Source organism: Ruditapes philippinarum, unplaced genomic scaffold, assembly GCF_026571515.1.
Source record: "Ruditapes philippinarum isolate M1 unplaced genomic scaffold, ASM2657151v2 ctg6745_1_1_1_1, whole genome shotgun sequence".
Lineage (NCBI taxonomy): Eukaryota > Metazoa > Mollusca > Bivalvia > Venerida > Veneridae > Ruditapes > Ruditapes philippinarum.
Genome location: NW_026853713.1, coordinates 62,938 through 81,678, shown reverse-complemented (window position 1 = coordinate 81,678; position 18,741 = coordinate 62,938). Strand labels below are relative to the sequence as shown.

At 30.5% G+C, this 18,741-nt stretch overlaps 1 protein-coding gene and 1 long non-coding RNA gene across 2 annotated transcripts; one reads left to right on the top strand and one right to left on the bottom strand.

The window, feature by feature from the left end:
* Positions 1-1,543: 1,543 nt before the first annotated feature.
* LOC132737612 (type-2 ice-structuring protein-like) lies at positions 1,544-15,953 on the bottom strand. Its single transcript, XM_060724942.1, has 5 exons — positions 15,444-15,953; positions 12,903-12,991; positions 12,127-12,217; positions 2,906-3,116; positions 1,544-2,386 (listed from the first exon to the last, which is right to left on the bottom strand). The coding sequence occupies exons 1-5, from the start codon at positions 15,781-15,783 to the stop codon at positions 2,368-2,370; spliced, it is 750 nt and encodes a 249-aa protein (XP_060580925.1). The 5' UTR covers positions 15,784-15,953; the 3' UTR covers positions 1,544-2,367.
* LOC132737614 (uncharacterized) lies at positions 4,107-10,468 on the top strand. The gene is made up of 5 exons (XR_009626753.1): positions 4,107-4,260; positions 6,661-6,737; positions 8,192-8,426; positions 9,080-9,234; positions 9,722-10,468. It is a non-coding gene; the product is annotated as an uncharacterized LOC132737614 (long non-coding RNA).
* Positions 15,954-18,741: the final 2,788 nt, after the last annotated feature.

Sequence of the window (18,741 nt, the reverse complement as noted above, 5' to 3'; positions counted from 1 at the left end):
GATTTTTTTTGGTAACCAGATCAAAAAATGAAGGTCAGTATGACTTCTGCTCATTATCTTGGTTACTATTTATCACAAAGTTTTCATATTTCTCATATTGATTGGTCATAACTATTAGATGACCCCTATTGATTTTGGGGTAACTATGTCAAAGGTCAAGGCCAGAGGTGCCTTAAATGTCAGAATGGTTTCTGCTCATTATCTTGAAAAAAATATCACAAAGTCTTCATTATTTTTCTTTTCTCAATACTTGAACACTTGAACAACCATTTTTTAACAAAATAACCAATAATGTGAGTCAATGACTAGAACGGGGTTTATGTGTCGTTCGACATTTCTTGTTATTAAATTGAAATTATTATTAATTTTTTGGTTTTAATTTTGGGGGAAAAAAGAGATCTTACTTAAATATTAATTCATATGTTAAAGAATGTCAAGTAGGTGGAAAAAAAAAAAAAAGATATTTCCTCAAAAACGTTCAAAATGGCAAAATTTTAATGTAACATACTCGGTTACCGTCCACACTTTCCAGCACTAACCTACGAAGAATTCAACATTTTATAAGAAATAGTAAAATTTTAAATTACAAAACACGTAATTGTAAGGTGTTGTAAAATGTTGCACAAATAAAAGAAATGAAAATAAGACAAAACTCAGTTGAAAAACAAATATTTATTATTCAAAAAGGTTAGCAGGGATAAGTAATAAATATATAAAAAGCACATATTTAAAATATTTATCATATTCAACCACATGTATTTTATAGACATTACTTTTACTAAAAAAGGTTTGTAAGATTATTGTTTTTTAATTTAGACACAAGTTATGTATCAATTATAATTAAGCACCGATTGAAGATCCTGTAACTCAATTTTTTTAATGGTGTTATAGCTAAACTGAAGATTTATCAATATTGTAAGTTCATGAAAAGATATTACAGAATTTATATTTCATGTAATTAAAGGGAGGTTATTAGAAATCAATCTATTTTCGATAAAGTCTAAACCAAACTTTTCAATATGAAATGAATGCATAGATTTTAATGACAACTGATAATGCAAATAAACATTTGCAGTACATATTAACCTATTCTTCGATGTTTGAAAATTGTTTTTAAATTAAAAGAATAATTATAAACATATATAACATTCCACATAAATGTTGTTACATCTTTAATTACAAAAATACAGTATATTGAAAGAGCATAACGCTACATCAAGCATTTTCAAAGGAAAAGTAAAAAGAAAAATGTGTTGTTTTGATAATGATCGATTGTACCATTTAATGTCTCTGTTATATGACATACATTTTGTTCGCTAAAAGAATGGAATATTGCCTACAAAATACAAATGTACATTTTTGTATATTTTTTTTGTATTTTGGAAGTATTCTCTTCCCAAATTAGAATTATCATTATTGAATCAAATATAGCTCCATACTTATTTTTACTATCTATTACAATAAAACACACAGGTGAGAAATACATATTACAATATAAACAGAAGGGCCAAGATGGCCCTTTGATTGCTCACCTGACCCCATCAAACTCATCCGAGCAATTACTGTGACAAGCATTTTGACAAAGTTTGGTAACAATTGAGTCAAAGATGTGACCACTAGAGCGTTAACAAGGTTTTTCCATATTTGGGTAGAATGACCTAGTTTTTGATCCCAGGTGACCCATATCCGAAACTGACCAATAAATCATTTGCAGACCGTTAAACAGGATATTTGGATCAAAACAGTAGCCAAGATTTGTTATTTTAGCTCCTGTAAATCAGAGATGACATATGTTGAATTTTATCCAAGCAATTAGCTAGACAAGCATCCTGACCAAATATGATGACAATTGAGTCAAAAATGACACCCCTAGAGTGTTAACAAGGTTTTGCCATATTTGGGCAGTGTGATCTAGTATGTAACCCCAGGTGACCCATATTCGAACCTGATCTAGAGATTATCAAAACAAACTTTCAAACCAATTTCCAAGATATTTTGATTGAAACAGTGGTCACTAGAGTGTTAACAAGATTTTACTATTTTTAGCTTATGTGAGGTAACCCATGTTCTAACTCACCCGAGCAATTACCTAGACAAGCATCCTGACAAAGTTTGATGATGATTGAGGAAAAAATGCGACCACTAGAGTGTTAACGAACAAATGTGGACAAACGTTGGACGACAGACGACGGACATTGAATGATCCTATAAGCTCACCCAGAGCTAGCTCAGGTCAGCAATATTCGTTATAATTTAACGTTTAAGGTTAGCAATACACAATATAATCAAAATTACGATCTACTGAAATCAAGTCTTGTATATTTCGAAAAGTCCTTGCTAAATTGGTACACTCAACGAAGAAACTTCTTAATTATTGACGTTTCCCCTGCAAGAAAAAAAAACATTTACGGTAATACTCTGATCTTTGATTGATGTTTGAGAATATTTTGAAGCAATCACGAATTAAAGTCTTTAGTCTTTTAGGAACAAAGTCTTAGATGTATACATTAAAATGCGATGATGTTCGTTTAATGCATACATGTTTTAAGAAATTAAATATGCTGTGATTTTCATGGATACTAGGATTTATTGACGATTTGTCATTGGTATGTTTTACGACAATAAGACAAACTGGTGTTAAAACCCTACGTTATTACAGGCTGGTGCCATTTATAGCATCTATAAAGTATAAGATAATATATGATATCATATTATACAGACTTTCACTACATTTTGAGGACCAAATATGCTATAGATATGATAGACATTTCATATGCTGTGTTACACTGACCTCAAAACTATAGAGATAAAAATATCACAAGAACAATAAATATAATATGAAGCATTCTGTACAAACAAAAATAAATCCTGTATAAATTAAATATGATATGAAACTGATTATTACTTTCGTTCACATATCGGTCGAAATAAGTTTGTGCAGGGTTCATCGACCCAGCGGGTGTCGAAACTTTGCCAAATTCCCGCACAGTTAGAAACTCTACCATTATTCGGTTGGTTTTGCCCCCAATCAAACCATGTGACTGCCTTCAAAGACGGGAAGTGCCTCCAGTCATCTTCAATATCATAATCGGTCATGCCAATCCAGTGTTTTGGCGCTGAGTAGAATATAAATAAATCATAGTTAATTTAATGCATAGTTAATTCTATACTTTGATCATAAAAAGAGGTAAATGAAATTACACAACCAGAAAGAAAAGTTACCATTTACAATTCTGAGAACTAATGAAGTTGAGTCGGTGCGTTACTTACGCATAATAACCTATACACATTGATCAGGGTCACATTCCTTTACAATTATAAATTGTATACAATCTTGAATCTGCATTCTCATTTTAAACTTTGAACGATAGATTCATTAAGTTCGATAAATCTTTAAACTTGAAAGAAAAGACATATTGCTATAAAAATAAATTGAAAGAAATGAGAATAATTGTACCTAACCAATCGTAAGATTTAATTACATTACATGACCGTACAAATATATGCCAAAATTTATCTGAATATATACTAGCGCGTACAAAGTGTTTATAATTAAAGCAAATGATACAGAATGAAACAATTTCTCATACTAAATCAAAACGATGCAACATTCTCATATTTAAACCAAACGACCAAAAATGGAAGATCTGAGAAGGTTCCATTTAAGAAACTGAACATACACGAGAAGACACTCTTCATAATTTGTTCAGTACAATTTTCCGATTAATAGAAACAGGAGTACACAAAATAAGAACAAAAATCAGAATTCACTAAATTTGTGGAAATTATCAATTTGTGTTGTTATAAAAGTAAGATTAACATACATAACAAATTAAATGAGACAATTTGTACATATTTGGTATGTCTTTTGATAATATTACACACAAAGAAGAAACAGATTGTGAATCTTGTTTATGCACTTATTGGGTCGCTGCGCTTGCGCAGAGCGACCCAAAGTTATAAGCTACATCTGAAGCTTACTGCGAACCGAATTTCGGCTGAAATATACATGCACGTAGTAAATAGTTCCGTATGGTCGGTAACAAGTTAGAAAATCCGTACCTTCATTCATTACAGGAGGGTTATCATACATTTTGAAATGTATTATGATGTCGAAAATTACAGTAAATTTGTGCTGTGTACAGAAAAAATATCAATGCGCGATTGAATCACGTGACAGGTCATTGAGGTCAGCCATGTTGATTCGACTTTCGTCAGTACGTTAATTGATACAGACATCCAGGATATTTTGAAGAAATTGTAAGTTCTTTAGTAATTTTGTCAGTTTCCTCGATTAAAGAGGAAAGACTTTATGAAACTGAGCCACCCGTGTGATCAATTTTTGAAGATTTGTTTGTAACAGGGTAACGATTCGTCACCGTGACGATTCGTCTCAATTTTATAGTGACGATTCGCCCCACCTAAAATTAACATTTTTAAAATTCATTTGGACTGAAAAATATTTATGTTTTAGCTTTTTTGCATTTGTTTGGTATTCCTTTCTATTTAATAGATAACAGATAAAGGTTTAACAGAACTAACTGTATAGTAATAAATTTATAAATTAATCTGGATTCTTAATCTTATTTGTATATTATAATATTTAATAATTAATAATAAATAAACTAGATAATAGATTGATGTTATAGATAAGTATCATACAGTAATATTGTTTTTATTTACTCAATCATAGATATTCGTTTCTACAAGCAGATTGTCATACATTGTATTTTCTATTGTTCTATTAATCTGATAAAATAAAAGAAATTTAGACAATGCAAAGAGAAAAAGTGAAAGGTGTAATATAATCTGGATTTAAGGGGTGCAGGGGAGTACTATGGAGCTGTAGGGGCAGGAAATCTGTGTTGAAGTGGTTATGGTTGTTGATTCTAAACCACTGGCCCCTGCTGTTGGTTAGAAAAATAAATTGAGTTCGAATGGTTTGACCTATTTTACAAACTTTTATTTTTCATACTGTCACCCATCCAATATTATCTCAGTGTCTCTCCGACAAATTAAATTAGTTACACTAATAATTCTATGAATACTATTGACCATGGTATTTGTAGCATGGCATTATATAATGGCAGATTGGTGTACCAAAAATTATTGTTTATGTTTACAATGCATATCAAAGAGGAAAAATAGAATCCCTTAAGAACACCCAAAATGACACAATTGAAAATGTTGCAGGCTCGGTTTGTTTGAGGATAAACAGTACTGGAAAATGCAAGTTACTGTCCTCGCCCCCTAGCACATACTGGCTTAAAGGCCAATATTGGCCATAATATGCCCCAGAAATGATTTTAATTTATTTTTCAAAAGCCTGTTATTTTTGGTGGCCAGTGGTATAACTTCTAAAAATATACTAAATGGGCAATTATCTGAACCAACTTTTGACTCAGCTGTTGCTTTTTAGCAATCAGTATAGTTAAAGTGATTTAGTATTTTGTATGGAAGTCAAAAAACTACTTTGTTTACATGCAAACAGTAAGGCCTTACATGTTGTAAGTCTGTCCTAGAGGAGGTGTCTGATTATTCTTTAAGGCTTTGGTTCTCACACTGACACTGAGTTCAAATACTTTGCCAAATTCAGTTTTTATAGTCTAATTATTGAAACAATCTAAACCAAAGTTTTGAAAAACAAAGAAAAAAATTAATACACAGAATCTTGATGAACAGTATCCTGTTTGTTCAGTTCCCCCATTCTTTTTTTCATTAAGGGAACGCACATTGTATTCTTTGGGAATCATACGCCACTTTTCATGGAATGGCACTAACATGTCACATTGGAGGTTCCATGATCACTGCCATAAAAATACACCTGCTAATGTTTCTAATTTCAAAATTTTACCATTACATGTTTAAATGTTGAATACTGCTTAACCTGGTGCTATTGGGTGTGAACAGCAGCATGCACTTTCCAGTTCTATCCATGAACTGGCTCAATCAAACTGAGTCTGCAGCATTTTCAATATTGCTATTTGGACTTTCCTTTTAGAATTACTGTTTCTCTTTATGTACATAATTACCTAGTATTAAGCTTTAAATGAACAAATAAAGAGACCACTAAGGACAAACACATATGCAACAGCTGGATTTTATTTATTTTGCTCAAGCATTGTCACTCAGTAATATTTGCCTGTATTTAAAGAAAGATTCTACAACTAGATTTTTTTAGAAGGTAATTCCTGATCCAGAAGTGTTCTCCCACAAACAAGTGCGTGGTTCCCCATTCTGCTCTATGCTAGTGCATACAAAAACGGACGATAGTACTTAGACTATGTATCATATAAAACTTTATTTACATGATGATTAGGGGATTTTCTAATAATATGAAAAAATTGTTGATATAAGAAAAATATATAATTAAATTGATAACATGGGATTTGACTGATTAATTTCACAAATAATCATTGTATTTTATAAACATGAATGATATTATCTGAATGGTAAATATGGTCAACATTTTACTTGCTTTTGATTTGTTCCAATAGTTTGATGCATTGGCCTGTTTTGAGTTGGTATATATACATGTACATGATGTAGCTGATTTGACTATTAAGCCAAATGATTAATTTAGATAACTATAAGTTGGGAATGCTTTATTGTTGATATGAAAATCATATAAATGTTAAATAAGAAATGCATTTATTTCAGGTGTGTGATATAACAAACTGTTGTGTGAGGTTTTTAATTTGACATGGTCAAGACATACTATGATAGTATTGTTCAGTGTAAGTTCTCTTTAAATGTTTGTTTATAATAAAAACCCACATTTATTTTATTGAGCTCTGGAAAATTTTGAAACACATATTTGATTTAGTAGTCAAAATTAAAAACAACATTACCCTCATGGAAGTATTTCCCGTACAAAAGCAGTATACCAGCTTTTTTTGCAATAAATGCTGTTGTTTTTCCTTGTGTCCAGAATGATATGCACATACTGTTAAGTCAAATATATTTAGAAATACATTGAAAATTGTATATTTGTGCTATTCTTATTCTATTCTTCCCGATACATGTATGAATCAAAAGCTTGGCAACACTGTTCATTTTATGGACATTTTACACTGTTCAAGTAATCATTCTGGGAAAACAGAGCGAGTGCATGATCTGAAATTTTTGCAAATAGGTTTTTTGCTGAGATCTACATCAAATAGAATATCATATAATTATTCTTGAAAATTATTTCCAATCCGGTCATGTCAAAAGCCTCAGTGGAGTCCCTTTAAGTAATTCATATAAGACATTGACCTTGAGATGACTGACCATCAAGGTCAAATACTGAATTTAACTTATTGTCATATCATTAAATTTATTTGTTTTGTGTTCGCATATATATTTATAAGAAGAATTCCTTGAAAAATATTTACCTCATTTTGACTGTAAAAGTACATAAATTATAACAACCTTAGAATTCAGCCATCAGAGGCCATTAATGCTAAAGGTATAAGAGTATGAGTCTGAAGTTTACAATATTTATGATTTCTCTTTGGTTACAGAGAGAAACAGTTTTCTTTTTTGTATTTTATTATATTGAAAAATGTATATTTGCTGTCAAGTTGTGTGTAACTAAATATGTAACTAGTACATTTTACATTATTTTCTGTTCTTAGTAATTAATCTATAGAATAAGAGTATAGGTAAAAGAATCTCTGGTAAACAATATTGAAAATCTTAAAAGCACATATAATGTGTCAGAGATTTTGTAATTTTGTAATTCTTTAGAAAGATCAAACATGTGTTCAATAATGTTTTAATGATGTATTTACTATTTAGAGCATTGTAAATGTTTAACAACTGAAAAGAGTAACACTGAACAAACAGTAATTAATGTGTTGTAAAGGTAGCAAAATGTGAGCAGTATTATTTTGACTTCCATACAAAATACTAAATTAATGTAATTATACCAAGTGCCAGATAATTTCTCTACATGTACATGGTCAATGAGTACATGTAACTATTTGAGAAGTGCAACAAGATATGTAAAAGGAAAGTTTCAAAAATAATTTTTTTATCTTTTCTAAGGCTTAATGGACCTTTAAAGTTATTATTTAATATATATTTAACACAGATATCATATGTGCAGAAAAATTGTGGTTAAATGATATAACTTGCTTGTTTAATACTGATTACTTGTGCATGATCTTTAATATAAGACATTAAATTTTGTTTTGCTTTTTTTTAGATTACTTCTGTCATGTTACTGTTTGATAACAGTTAAGGTACAGTAGGTTCAGACAAGTTATATACATGTATACAGGACAAGACAGCTCAAACTGGCAGTTTGTTATAGCAAAAAGTGATGAAGTTTCAGCCTAGAAGTCTTCATGATGATGATGGTGATGATCCTAGTTATAGATTCTTTGCAATTATCTGTAAGGAAGGGGTTTCTGCTGCAGAGAAGAAAAAAATTCATGCAGGTTAGTCATTTTTTCAATAATTAATTAAGGTCTGTTGTTGATTGCATGTCAATAAAGGTCTTTCCTAATATCATAAGGTTCTAAGGTATGTCATCTTGTGGTAATAACTGATCCCTTAGTAATTAATTACAGTAATCAAACTTTTTAAACATGTTTACTGTAATCACTTGTTGCATGGTGCATATGCCTGAAGTCCAGGATTTTGTGACAAATATCATCATGTTTTACTATTAGATTATGTGGAAAAATGATAAATGAATGAATTACAGTTTTAGGGTTTTTCCAAATTTTCAACTTGCACCAATGTTGTTGTACATAGGGTTTTACTTTCTAATGTTTGACTGATATCATTGCAGACCTTTACTAATTCAAAATCATGACAAAGAATTTAAAATTAGAAGTCTCCTTTCCAGAATTACATTAATTCATTGTAGGACTAGTAATCATACAAAAAATATATATTATTGTAAACATGTTATACTAGAAAATTAAAAATTGAAATGTATGCTCATAGTGAAATGATCCATTCTAAAGTTAAATTTTCAATTATTTTTCTGAAGAACAATAACAGATTATGCCCTGCTTCTAGTTTCTTGTATTTGAACAACTTATGCTGTTTAATTGTTTTACTAAACCTTGCTCCCACTTTGCAGTAAGAAGTTGCCCACTCTGTTCAAATGAAGCTGTCTGAAGTACCCAGTAGACAATGTATTATTTCTGGAACAACTTAATTGAAGTGAAGCTTACTATGTGAAGGAGTTATTTCTGTATTCAAAAGGAAACTTCAGCATACAGAATACCAATTGAGGTATAGTAGTCCACTTTAAATTTTTACTTTTATCCATCTAAAGAAAGCATGAGATACAAAAATAGGCGATAATAATTATTTTCCTGACATCAGAATACACTATGGTTCTGCTTGCAGTTAGAAGTGATGTTCTATTCTTGTAAAGCAGCATTAATTGAAACCAATATTTGTCCTGTCATTTAATTGAAACTAATTGACAATATTCTTGTTTGTTTTTCAGCAGCATTTGTAAAGTTAATTTAGTTTGAATATCACACCATCCATTGCTTTTGATTTTCTTGTGACCAGAAACTAGCATTTTACATAGTGGTGTAAGCTAACTATGATAATTCATGCAAAGATATGATAAAAAAAATTTATAGAAGAAATATGTCTTCGATTTACTGGTAAATTGTTAAGTATGGAGCACATTGTCTTTATGATGTGGAATATATTCAGTGCCAGATAAACAATTACTTGCAACGTGACAAATATATTTTATTTTCAGATATTTGTAGCTTCAGTTATGGGAGAACATAAGATTAATTGAACTGGAATCCCTTCAGACGTTGACATAGCTAAATTCCACAGTTTCAACTATAAATGGACATTGAATAATTATACATTGGTTTTATTTTATACATGTATCTGTTAATATTTTTGTTTTCAAATATTTCCCAATATTGTTAATTTTGGATAATATAATGCCACAGAAAACTTGTCGGTCTTGGAGTATGGCTGTTTAACAAAAACACTGCAGATTGTTCATCAGAACAATGAAATTACAGTTTTGCTCATTAATGAACTAATTTACATAAATATATAATTTTTGTAAGCATGAAGAAATTTGGAACATATCATATAATGGATATTTGTTTCTTTTGCATGCAAGATCCAAATATATTTCATAGAGTGAACAGCAGATTAAATATTTTCATGAATGGCATTGAAAAACATATATTATGTATTAGTATAACTTTGCCACAATGTTGGTAAATGGAGGCTGCTATTTTACTGTGACTGAAAGTAGTTCAGATATGACGCCTTATGATGTCCGAGGTTTATAGCCCATCATACAAGCCAAAGAGAGCAGATTTTTTTTCTGTGTAGATTCATTAATTTTCAATGTTCATAATTGAAAGTGATTCTGTCATATTTCCTGAATTTGTTTAATTTCCTTCCTGATTTGCAAATATTAATTATCTACTCTTTATTTATCACATTTTTCTGAGAAATAAATGTATTTCCCACAAAATTTCTGTTTGTTTATAGGCTTTTCATCCTCATTCAAATAAAGTCTGGCTACTTTTGAAATTATACTTTATTGTGAAATAATCTAAAAGTAATGTCATTTTTTTTCTGAAAAGCATGTTATAAGTTATGGTGTTCAATTGATTTCTGAAGGACAACTTATGAAGGAAATGAAGTGTGTTGATACTTGCCATGTTAGTATCAAAAGACAGATTTAGTTCAATTTTGGTCACAATAAATTATTTTTGATGCAGTTATGCCCCTTTTTAGCTCGACTTTTTCTTTTTAAAAAATAGAGGTATCGTAACAGTCATGTTGGCATTGCCGAGGTTATCCACAAACTTGTATTTTGATCATTACTTTTTAGCTCACCTGAGCACAATGCTCATGGTGAACTATTGTGATCCTCCACCATCAGTTGTCGTGGGTCGTCAAAAATTTCTTTAAACAAATCTCCTCAGAAACCAAAGACTGCACAGTAACCAAACTTTGCAGGAATGACCCTACAGTAAGTGCCGTTTGGTACTTTTGTCCAGTGCATCACTTGAAAACTAGTAGTTGGAATTCAATACAACTTCATACAATGGTCAAGCGAATGAGAGAAAGTGCAGTGTACAATAACCATTACTCCATCTGCAGTATTTATAGAGTTATTCAATAAAACTTCATCAATGGTCAACCACATTGAAAGGAAATGCAACATACAAGAACCACAACTTACTATCTTTAAATGCCCACAAACATAACTCTATTTCAATTCTTTTACAAGGTATTCTGTTACATCCTAATGTCCAAAGCAGTTTTGTGGGGGTATTAATCACATTTAGTGTAGTTCTAGTTTTAACTGACCATACTTGACTTATTGTTTGTGAGAATTTCATGAATCTCTCTGGATGAAATTGTGACATTGATAAGTCATGTATTCACAATCACTGAAAGTTTATCCCTGATGGAACACTTATTACTAGTATACATATAAACAGAAAGATTTTTCAACCATTTTCTTTTCGAGTTGTTTGAACTTGATAACTTGAATATCAGATTGATAATAACTATAATCCCCAAGAATGAGCATGTTTTTCATATGCCTTATAAGTAGATGAAATTATCAATGCTTAGTCATTGTTAATAGAGGACTTGGTTATCTACTACCAGCTTCTGCTTCTGTCAGTAGTGTACTCTTAAAATTTATTCAACTTTCAAATTATTATTTTAGGATATAAAGCAGTTTGGTTTTTCGATCTCAACTGAACCACTTGAGAAAAAATACTGGTTTTTAGTACTTTTGATAAACCGTGTTGTAATTGTTCGATATCAATGATAAATCATCCTGAATTAAATCAAATGGCAAATATTGCTCTTTCCTTTGTACTCAATCATTTCCACTTGAATATGACATGAACATTTTCAAAAAATTTGCAAAAGGACATGATTTGGCCTTTCAAGTGATCACCAGCAATATAATGTCATATAAATTTGTCAGCGCAAGCGACCCTCCAGTGCTTTCAGTGCTTTGATTATAGTTTGTTAAGCATGTGTTAAGACAAAGACTATTTTTAGTGTATTTACCACATTTATTTACGACATTTAGATAGGTTATAGGCCACTTTTGAGTGTTGCATATTCAACAATGTTCTAGACAATAATTAATTTCACATTTACCTTCATGTTGCAACAGAATGCCTCTAAGAAATTCATTTTCGGCAACACTTTCTATGTTCACGAGATTGGCATCGAACTGACTGCAAAAACACTGTGAAAAAAACAGAACTTAGAATGATACTATTTTATATACGTATATGGGGAAAACATACGGCTAATAAAGGAGATTCTAATAAACGATGTTTACTTTGTTATCATAATATCATTTTAATGTTCATGTTGAGAAGAAAAAAAGCATGACTAGCAATAGTGCAGCTTGAAGCGACTTCTATGTCCTGTTTCTAACCCAATCAAAATAGTTTTACATAATAACTTATTCTTTTTTCTCGTGATGGTCCTTGTCAGTCCGGTAAGCTCAATAGAAAAAAATAGAGAAAATAAGAATCGCTAAGGAAAGCCCAAAACGACAAAATTGAAAATAAAGATTATTGGATTCGTAATCCAAGTTTCGCTGGCGAAGCTTAATTAATCTCGGACGGTTATTCAAGAAAGAGACCGTCACCGAGATATGACCTGACATGGTTAAAACTAGAAATAGACAATACAATACGTTATTTTTTAAATATATACTTACGTCATAGATTGTGATACATATATTAAAGTTTTGTTCAAATACACATGTCCTTGACCAAATAACAGTGTCAATTTGATTCTACCTAAATTACTTTATGATGATATAATTTTTTTAAACAGTAAAAGAATTTATTGATATTTTATACTATTACCAAAGCTGTTTAGATGGTGTTGTATTTTTACAAATATTAAATTGTTTATACCTGAGCTTCGTAGAATTTAAGATTATTACTCCCAAATAAGTAACATGAATTCTCGAAGTACTTCCATCCATCCGGACACATTGTAGTGTCTGAAATATAACATACATGAATATATGCTTTGAAATATAATGAACAAATTAATTGTAGTCTAAAAAATGACATGATAGGAACCAAACTTTTGTGCAATGAAATGATTAATTTACAATTTAGATCCCTAAACTGAGATTTTGATAATAAACCTTAATTTAGTAATAAATGTATAATTTATAAACATGAACGTTAAATTTGTTAATTGCATGTATCACATATCTGTAAAAATGGTATTGCACGGCCGTGCATAACGTTCTTTCCGGTATACAAATATAAGGTACATGTATTGGAGGCGCGTCAATAAAACAAAAGATTATTTTTCACTGTCAACACAGTTGCGATAACATTGTCTCTTTGACAATAGTTTAATACTTTATGACACTCACATTTCAAATATTTCAAATTAAGGAGGTATCAACAAACTGTTGATTTTAAAATTTCTGTAACAAAAGCAAATCGATAAAAACTGAAATTAATATCTTATCATTACACTCCGATAAGCTAGAAGTGTGTTTAAATAATTTTGAAATTGTGAACTACACGTATTTTCAGATGCTCAAAGGAAAAACTTTACCCTTCATCGTGAAGAGACATGATATTTTCTACTTAAATGTATCAACCAATTAGAATAAATACAAACTATAAGAAAAGAATTGTTTGAAACCATTTTTAAATGTCACGATTGATGAAGGCAGTTCTAAGAATTAATGATTTGTACCTCGTTATTTTTGTCAAGATTGAATTTTCCTATCATTTTTTGACAAATCACATCAAGCATATTTTTTCATTTTTCTGCCTTTCCCTGCTGCGAAAATTGCGATTGCTGTAATATTTGTTCAATGATCTTTGAAACATGAAAATTACAAGAAATAAAGAAAAATGTTTAATGGACAGAAATTTAAATACAGCAAGCTGATATATTAACAAAGTTTCTGTGAACTCTATTAAACTTTATTTGTTATGGTGATAAAAAGATAAGCTTGAACGGTTCTTTGCTCTCCCTGTAAAAGATTTGTGAAGAGTGTTGAAAGAGAAAATAATTAATTTGAACCGTGGACCTAGAACTAATTAATAATATTTATAATATGCTCCGCTATATATCTATGTTTAAAAAAAGTCAATTATAAGAATGACCAGAGTATTTCGTGAAAGATATAATCACACGTGCTTATAAAAAATTTACATCACCTAAATCCCTTAATGTCAAAAAGAGAAAAGAAAGTCCAAAACGGCAAATTCAAAAATGTTGCAGGCACGGTTTAATGGACCGTCAAGTGCAAACTACTGTATTTACGGAATGCTAGCCGCCATAGTCCACGGTCCTTAGCCTTGGATTGAACAGAAATTTACATTTAAAGTAAGAGTTCCCAAATGCATAACCTCCGCATTGAAGAGTATTCAAATAGGCTAGAATTACTGCCAACTGCTTTGAAACTGAGCGGAGTGGGTTCAAACCACAGGCGCATCATTATTTTTTCTTTCTTTCTTTTTCTTTTAACATTATTTATGTATTTCTTATATTCTTTTTGTAGAAAAGTGTTTTATTTAAATTATATAATTGATATGGGTATTTATATGCTTAATCGAATAAAAATATGGTATTTGATATCTTCAAAGACTAATTAAATCAAAACTACTTGGTTCTTGAATGTTATTATTTGTTTCATAGCAAGAATAAATTGTAAAATATTTTTTCATGAGGATGATAGATCGTTTAGGCTTTCTTTATTTCTGGAAAAGCGCCCTTCCAATGACAAAGTTTTAACTCTGTTCTGAACGATATTCATTTATTTTGTTTGCTACGTTTTTAGAAACAGCTTTAATAAATGCTCACTAATAAAAGAGAAAATCTATAGGTTTTCAAAAAAGAAAAAAAAAAGAAAAAGTATGCATCTTAATAATATTATTTGTCTAGAATGTGTAAGTATGAAAAATCTCAGAAACTCAAAATACAGTAACAGTTATAAGTCGGAATTTAGATTACCACTGTCCGTTTAAGCATACTAATAGACCTTTAGAAATAAATTTTAACAGTAATTACAATACTAAAATATCCATTAGATCAGACATCGTATATACAAAAAATATTTGTACCGTTTTCTGGTCATACGCTTTGATAAGTTTTCAGTGCTTGTGTGCTTTTTAAATTCTTTAATTTAAGATTTAACTGGAACCATTTGCCGTTGGCAACTTAAATGTGTTTGCTTTTTTATGGGAATGACTGCACCTGATAAATGTCTAATATATTGTCATCAGTTGTGGGTTTTTTTTAATCACATTTACAGCTTTAGTTTTACCCTCATGTTAAATAAGTTGCTGTAATAAGTTCATATTGGTCGTCAAAAATTAAATCATTTCCCGACAGCAACAGCTATGACATGTTATACCCATATTTCCGTAAATCTTTGTCTATTTTTCATCAAAAATGCACCCACAATGTTTAGTTTTTACCTGGGTATTTTATCCTTGTCATTGTTGTCCACCCCTCTGCAAATACTATTCCCGTCAAAAAACTAGGTCCACTTCCGCTGTCACAAATTGTATCATACGACGACAACAAACACTTTTCTGTCGGTGATTTAAATGATGCCGAAATACAATCTTGCTGCGAGGAACAATTAATCAAGCAGCTAGCTAGACTTTTTGTATCTATTTCGTTCGATACATATTCACTTTTAAGTTTATAGTTTATCCTAGCTTTATGTTTGACATTCTGGTTTGCACAACATATGTGCAAGATCGTTAAAATATTAAAGACAAAAATGAAAGTTTTACATCCAGTCAGAGACATACTTCACGAATGAATACGTGAAATGTTTAAGAGTATGCGTAGAATAGTGAACTGAACTTAACAGAACAAAGTGAACATTCAGATGTTCTAATTATCGATCTAATTTCAAATTAGCGACGAAATGAGCTAAGGCGATAAAATTTATGTTTACTCTGAAAAATGGGAGAATCTCACAAATATTCTTAGAGATTCATTCTCCAATAAATAAACGTGCGATGAAGGGTGGGCGGTTTAAAACATTATAGACATATGATAATTTTTTTTCTAAGTATAATTTGTAAGTAAATATTGGCATAAGTATAAGTCGAACACGATAACGTTTACATTAATCGGTCGAACCATTATGATATAATGGGTTGTTCAAGTTCTTAAATTATTACGTTTTGCATTTTTATTGCTATATAGAGAATATAGACACGTACATCCGAGTAGCGTTATGGTAAAAGAGTTCAGATTGTAAAGATCTCAGGTAATGAATAAGTTTTTTCGAGTTCAAATCTCTAATTGTCCACATTTTTTAAGTATGGTTTTACTTTGAGAATATTTTTAAATTGTGTCACGTAACTTTTCTTCATCTTTTTCATGATGTTTTTCACAATCTAAAGTTAAACTTTTGACGGCGAAGCAAAATTGATTCAGGATTCGAACCTGGGTCTCTACACTCATAGTGCGAAACCTCTATCAGTACGCTATTATGCTTAACGCAATAAAAATGAGTGATAAATTAGGTGGTAAAAGATTTAAGCGATAAATAGTACACTTTTATATAGTGTTGGGTATCGGACTCAAAAATCACTATCGATAATCGGACCACCCAAATCGATTGTCTGCCGATAGTATTATCGCATTTTTTATGGTCCTTTTTTCTTTTAAGGTACCAATCCTTGTATGTATTTTTTTATACCATAGTGACCATATTTTGTGAATAAACTCTTGTCTCCAAGATTAAAGTAAGATTAACTCTTTGAATTCAAAACAAACAACACAAATACCTAATACAACTTTGTGACAGGCAATTTTTGTATTAAACAATGTACAACTTTATGGCAGTCAATATTAGTACTAGTCAACAGGTCAAAATATTGTAGATCAGTAATTTAACTACAGTAGATATGTATATTATGTCATTATTATTATGTTATTTATAATATTATGTTATTACACACTATAATTTTCTAAAGTACATGTAGTATTAACAATATAGTATAAGCAATTCAGTGGTGGTAGAACACTGAAAATAATCGATTTTTAAAAAGGACTATCGATTGTGGCCGATTTTGGGTTGTTCCGATTAGTTATCGATTTTCAGAGACAATCGGAACAACACTACTTTTATATAAGAATTATCGACACCCCTATTTGTCAATATTGATGTAAACAGATAATGAAAGGAATAGCGAATTCGAGCTGTTATCGGGAAAGACGTTTTAATAAGACAAACGGGTCTCCAGATATCAAACAATGGATACTGGAAATAAAACATGTAAATGTATGGCTAATATTTTAAATCAGATGGACATGTAGATATTAAATGAATACTCAGAGTAAGCAAAAAGTGATTAAGCAAAAATCCTGGATAATCCTGTAACAGATGTTTCTGTCATCGGACAATTGAAGTTATAGTTTTATACATTTAAAATTACCTATTTAATTTGTTTCATATACGAAAATACTTTTTTATTTATCTAGAGAAAAAAGCTTACTGCTAATTCTAAACATTGTATCATGTTAAAATGTTACATACGAAAACTAATGTCCCTACCTGTTACTTATATTACTGTCATTATTGCTAAAGTCATTCTTTTTTATTGGATATGGTTTGAAAATATAATTCAAATACCCACAATTAGAAAATATCTTTTTGATCATATCATTGTATTTATGTGACCTGAATGCAATTAACGTATATGTTGTTGTTATTGTTGTGTTGTTTTCTTTCAGTTTATCCATTATATTATTACATAATCTGCCCTGGTCTATTAGTTTTCAACATGGAATGTATTGGCATTATAAGATAAAGATGTTTAACAAATGTTAGAAAGAATGTTGTCAAGGCGGCATTAAGAAAATCTGAGCCAAATCAACCCCCCCCCCCCCCGATTTGTTTAAAAGAAACTTATAATGAAATTGACTTTCATAAAGATATTAAACATGACATTTTTGCTGCTGTTTGCTTGTTTCAGGTTTTTCAAGAATTGCACCGATATGTTCAAATTACGAATAATGTATGTCACGTTGCAAACTAAATTAAGTTTAAAAGCTACCGTGTTTTTATTGTAAATTGTAGATGTGGCGATAAAATACAATCGAATGTATCTTTAAGGATCACGGCAAAACTAATGAAAAATATTTATAAAAAAAACGTTTAAATTTTGTAGAGTTCAGAATAAACGCGAAAATGGTTATTTACCAGTTTGTTTAATATTGTTAATTAATACACATGTCATAAAAAACATATACCTTTTGTAATAATGTTCTACGGCATTGAAGGCGATTTGTTTCTGTCCAGCATATGATACGAATAAAACACTGGACCGAATTAAAACTCAAGTGGGAATAGCACGGCGAAAATTTTATTTATGCAGCATAACAACGCATTGTTGTACGATTTGTAATGTATGGTTTCGTTTAAACGTAAACCGGCAATGAGTCAGCTGACATCAGAAATACGAAACATTGCACAGGGCGCTATTTAGAGTAGGAGTAAGAACTTTAGGTTCATTTGGCGCCGTCGTTATATATGTTGATTGTAAAGACTGTTTCAAAACAAACGTTACACACAGGTCGGTATTTTATGTGAATGAGTTTGTTAGATAGGTATATTTTTACTGTTTGAAATCATATTACCATTCAAGGCCCATGTGACCTTGACCTTTGAAATAATGACCCCAAAATCAATAAGGGTCATCTGCTAGTTATGACCAATCAATATGTGAAATATGAAGACTTTGTGATGAA

Excerpts from the sequence above, each read along its gene's own strand:
- LOC132737612 (XM_060724942.1), bottom strand. The coding sequence starts at position 15,783 with ATGTCTCTGACTGGATGTAAAACTTTCATTTTTGTCTTTAATATTTTA. Across the intron at positions 12,218-12,902 it reads TTAAATTCTACGAAGCTCAG|TGTTTTTGCAGTCAGTTCGA; the intron begins GTATAAACAATT and ends TTTTTTTCACAG. Across the intron at positions 3,117-12,126 it reads CATTCTGTTGCAACATGAAG|CGCCAAAACACTGGATTGGC; the intron begins GTAAATGTGAAA and ends TATTCTACTCAG.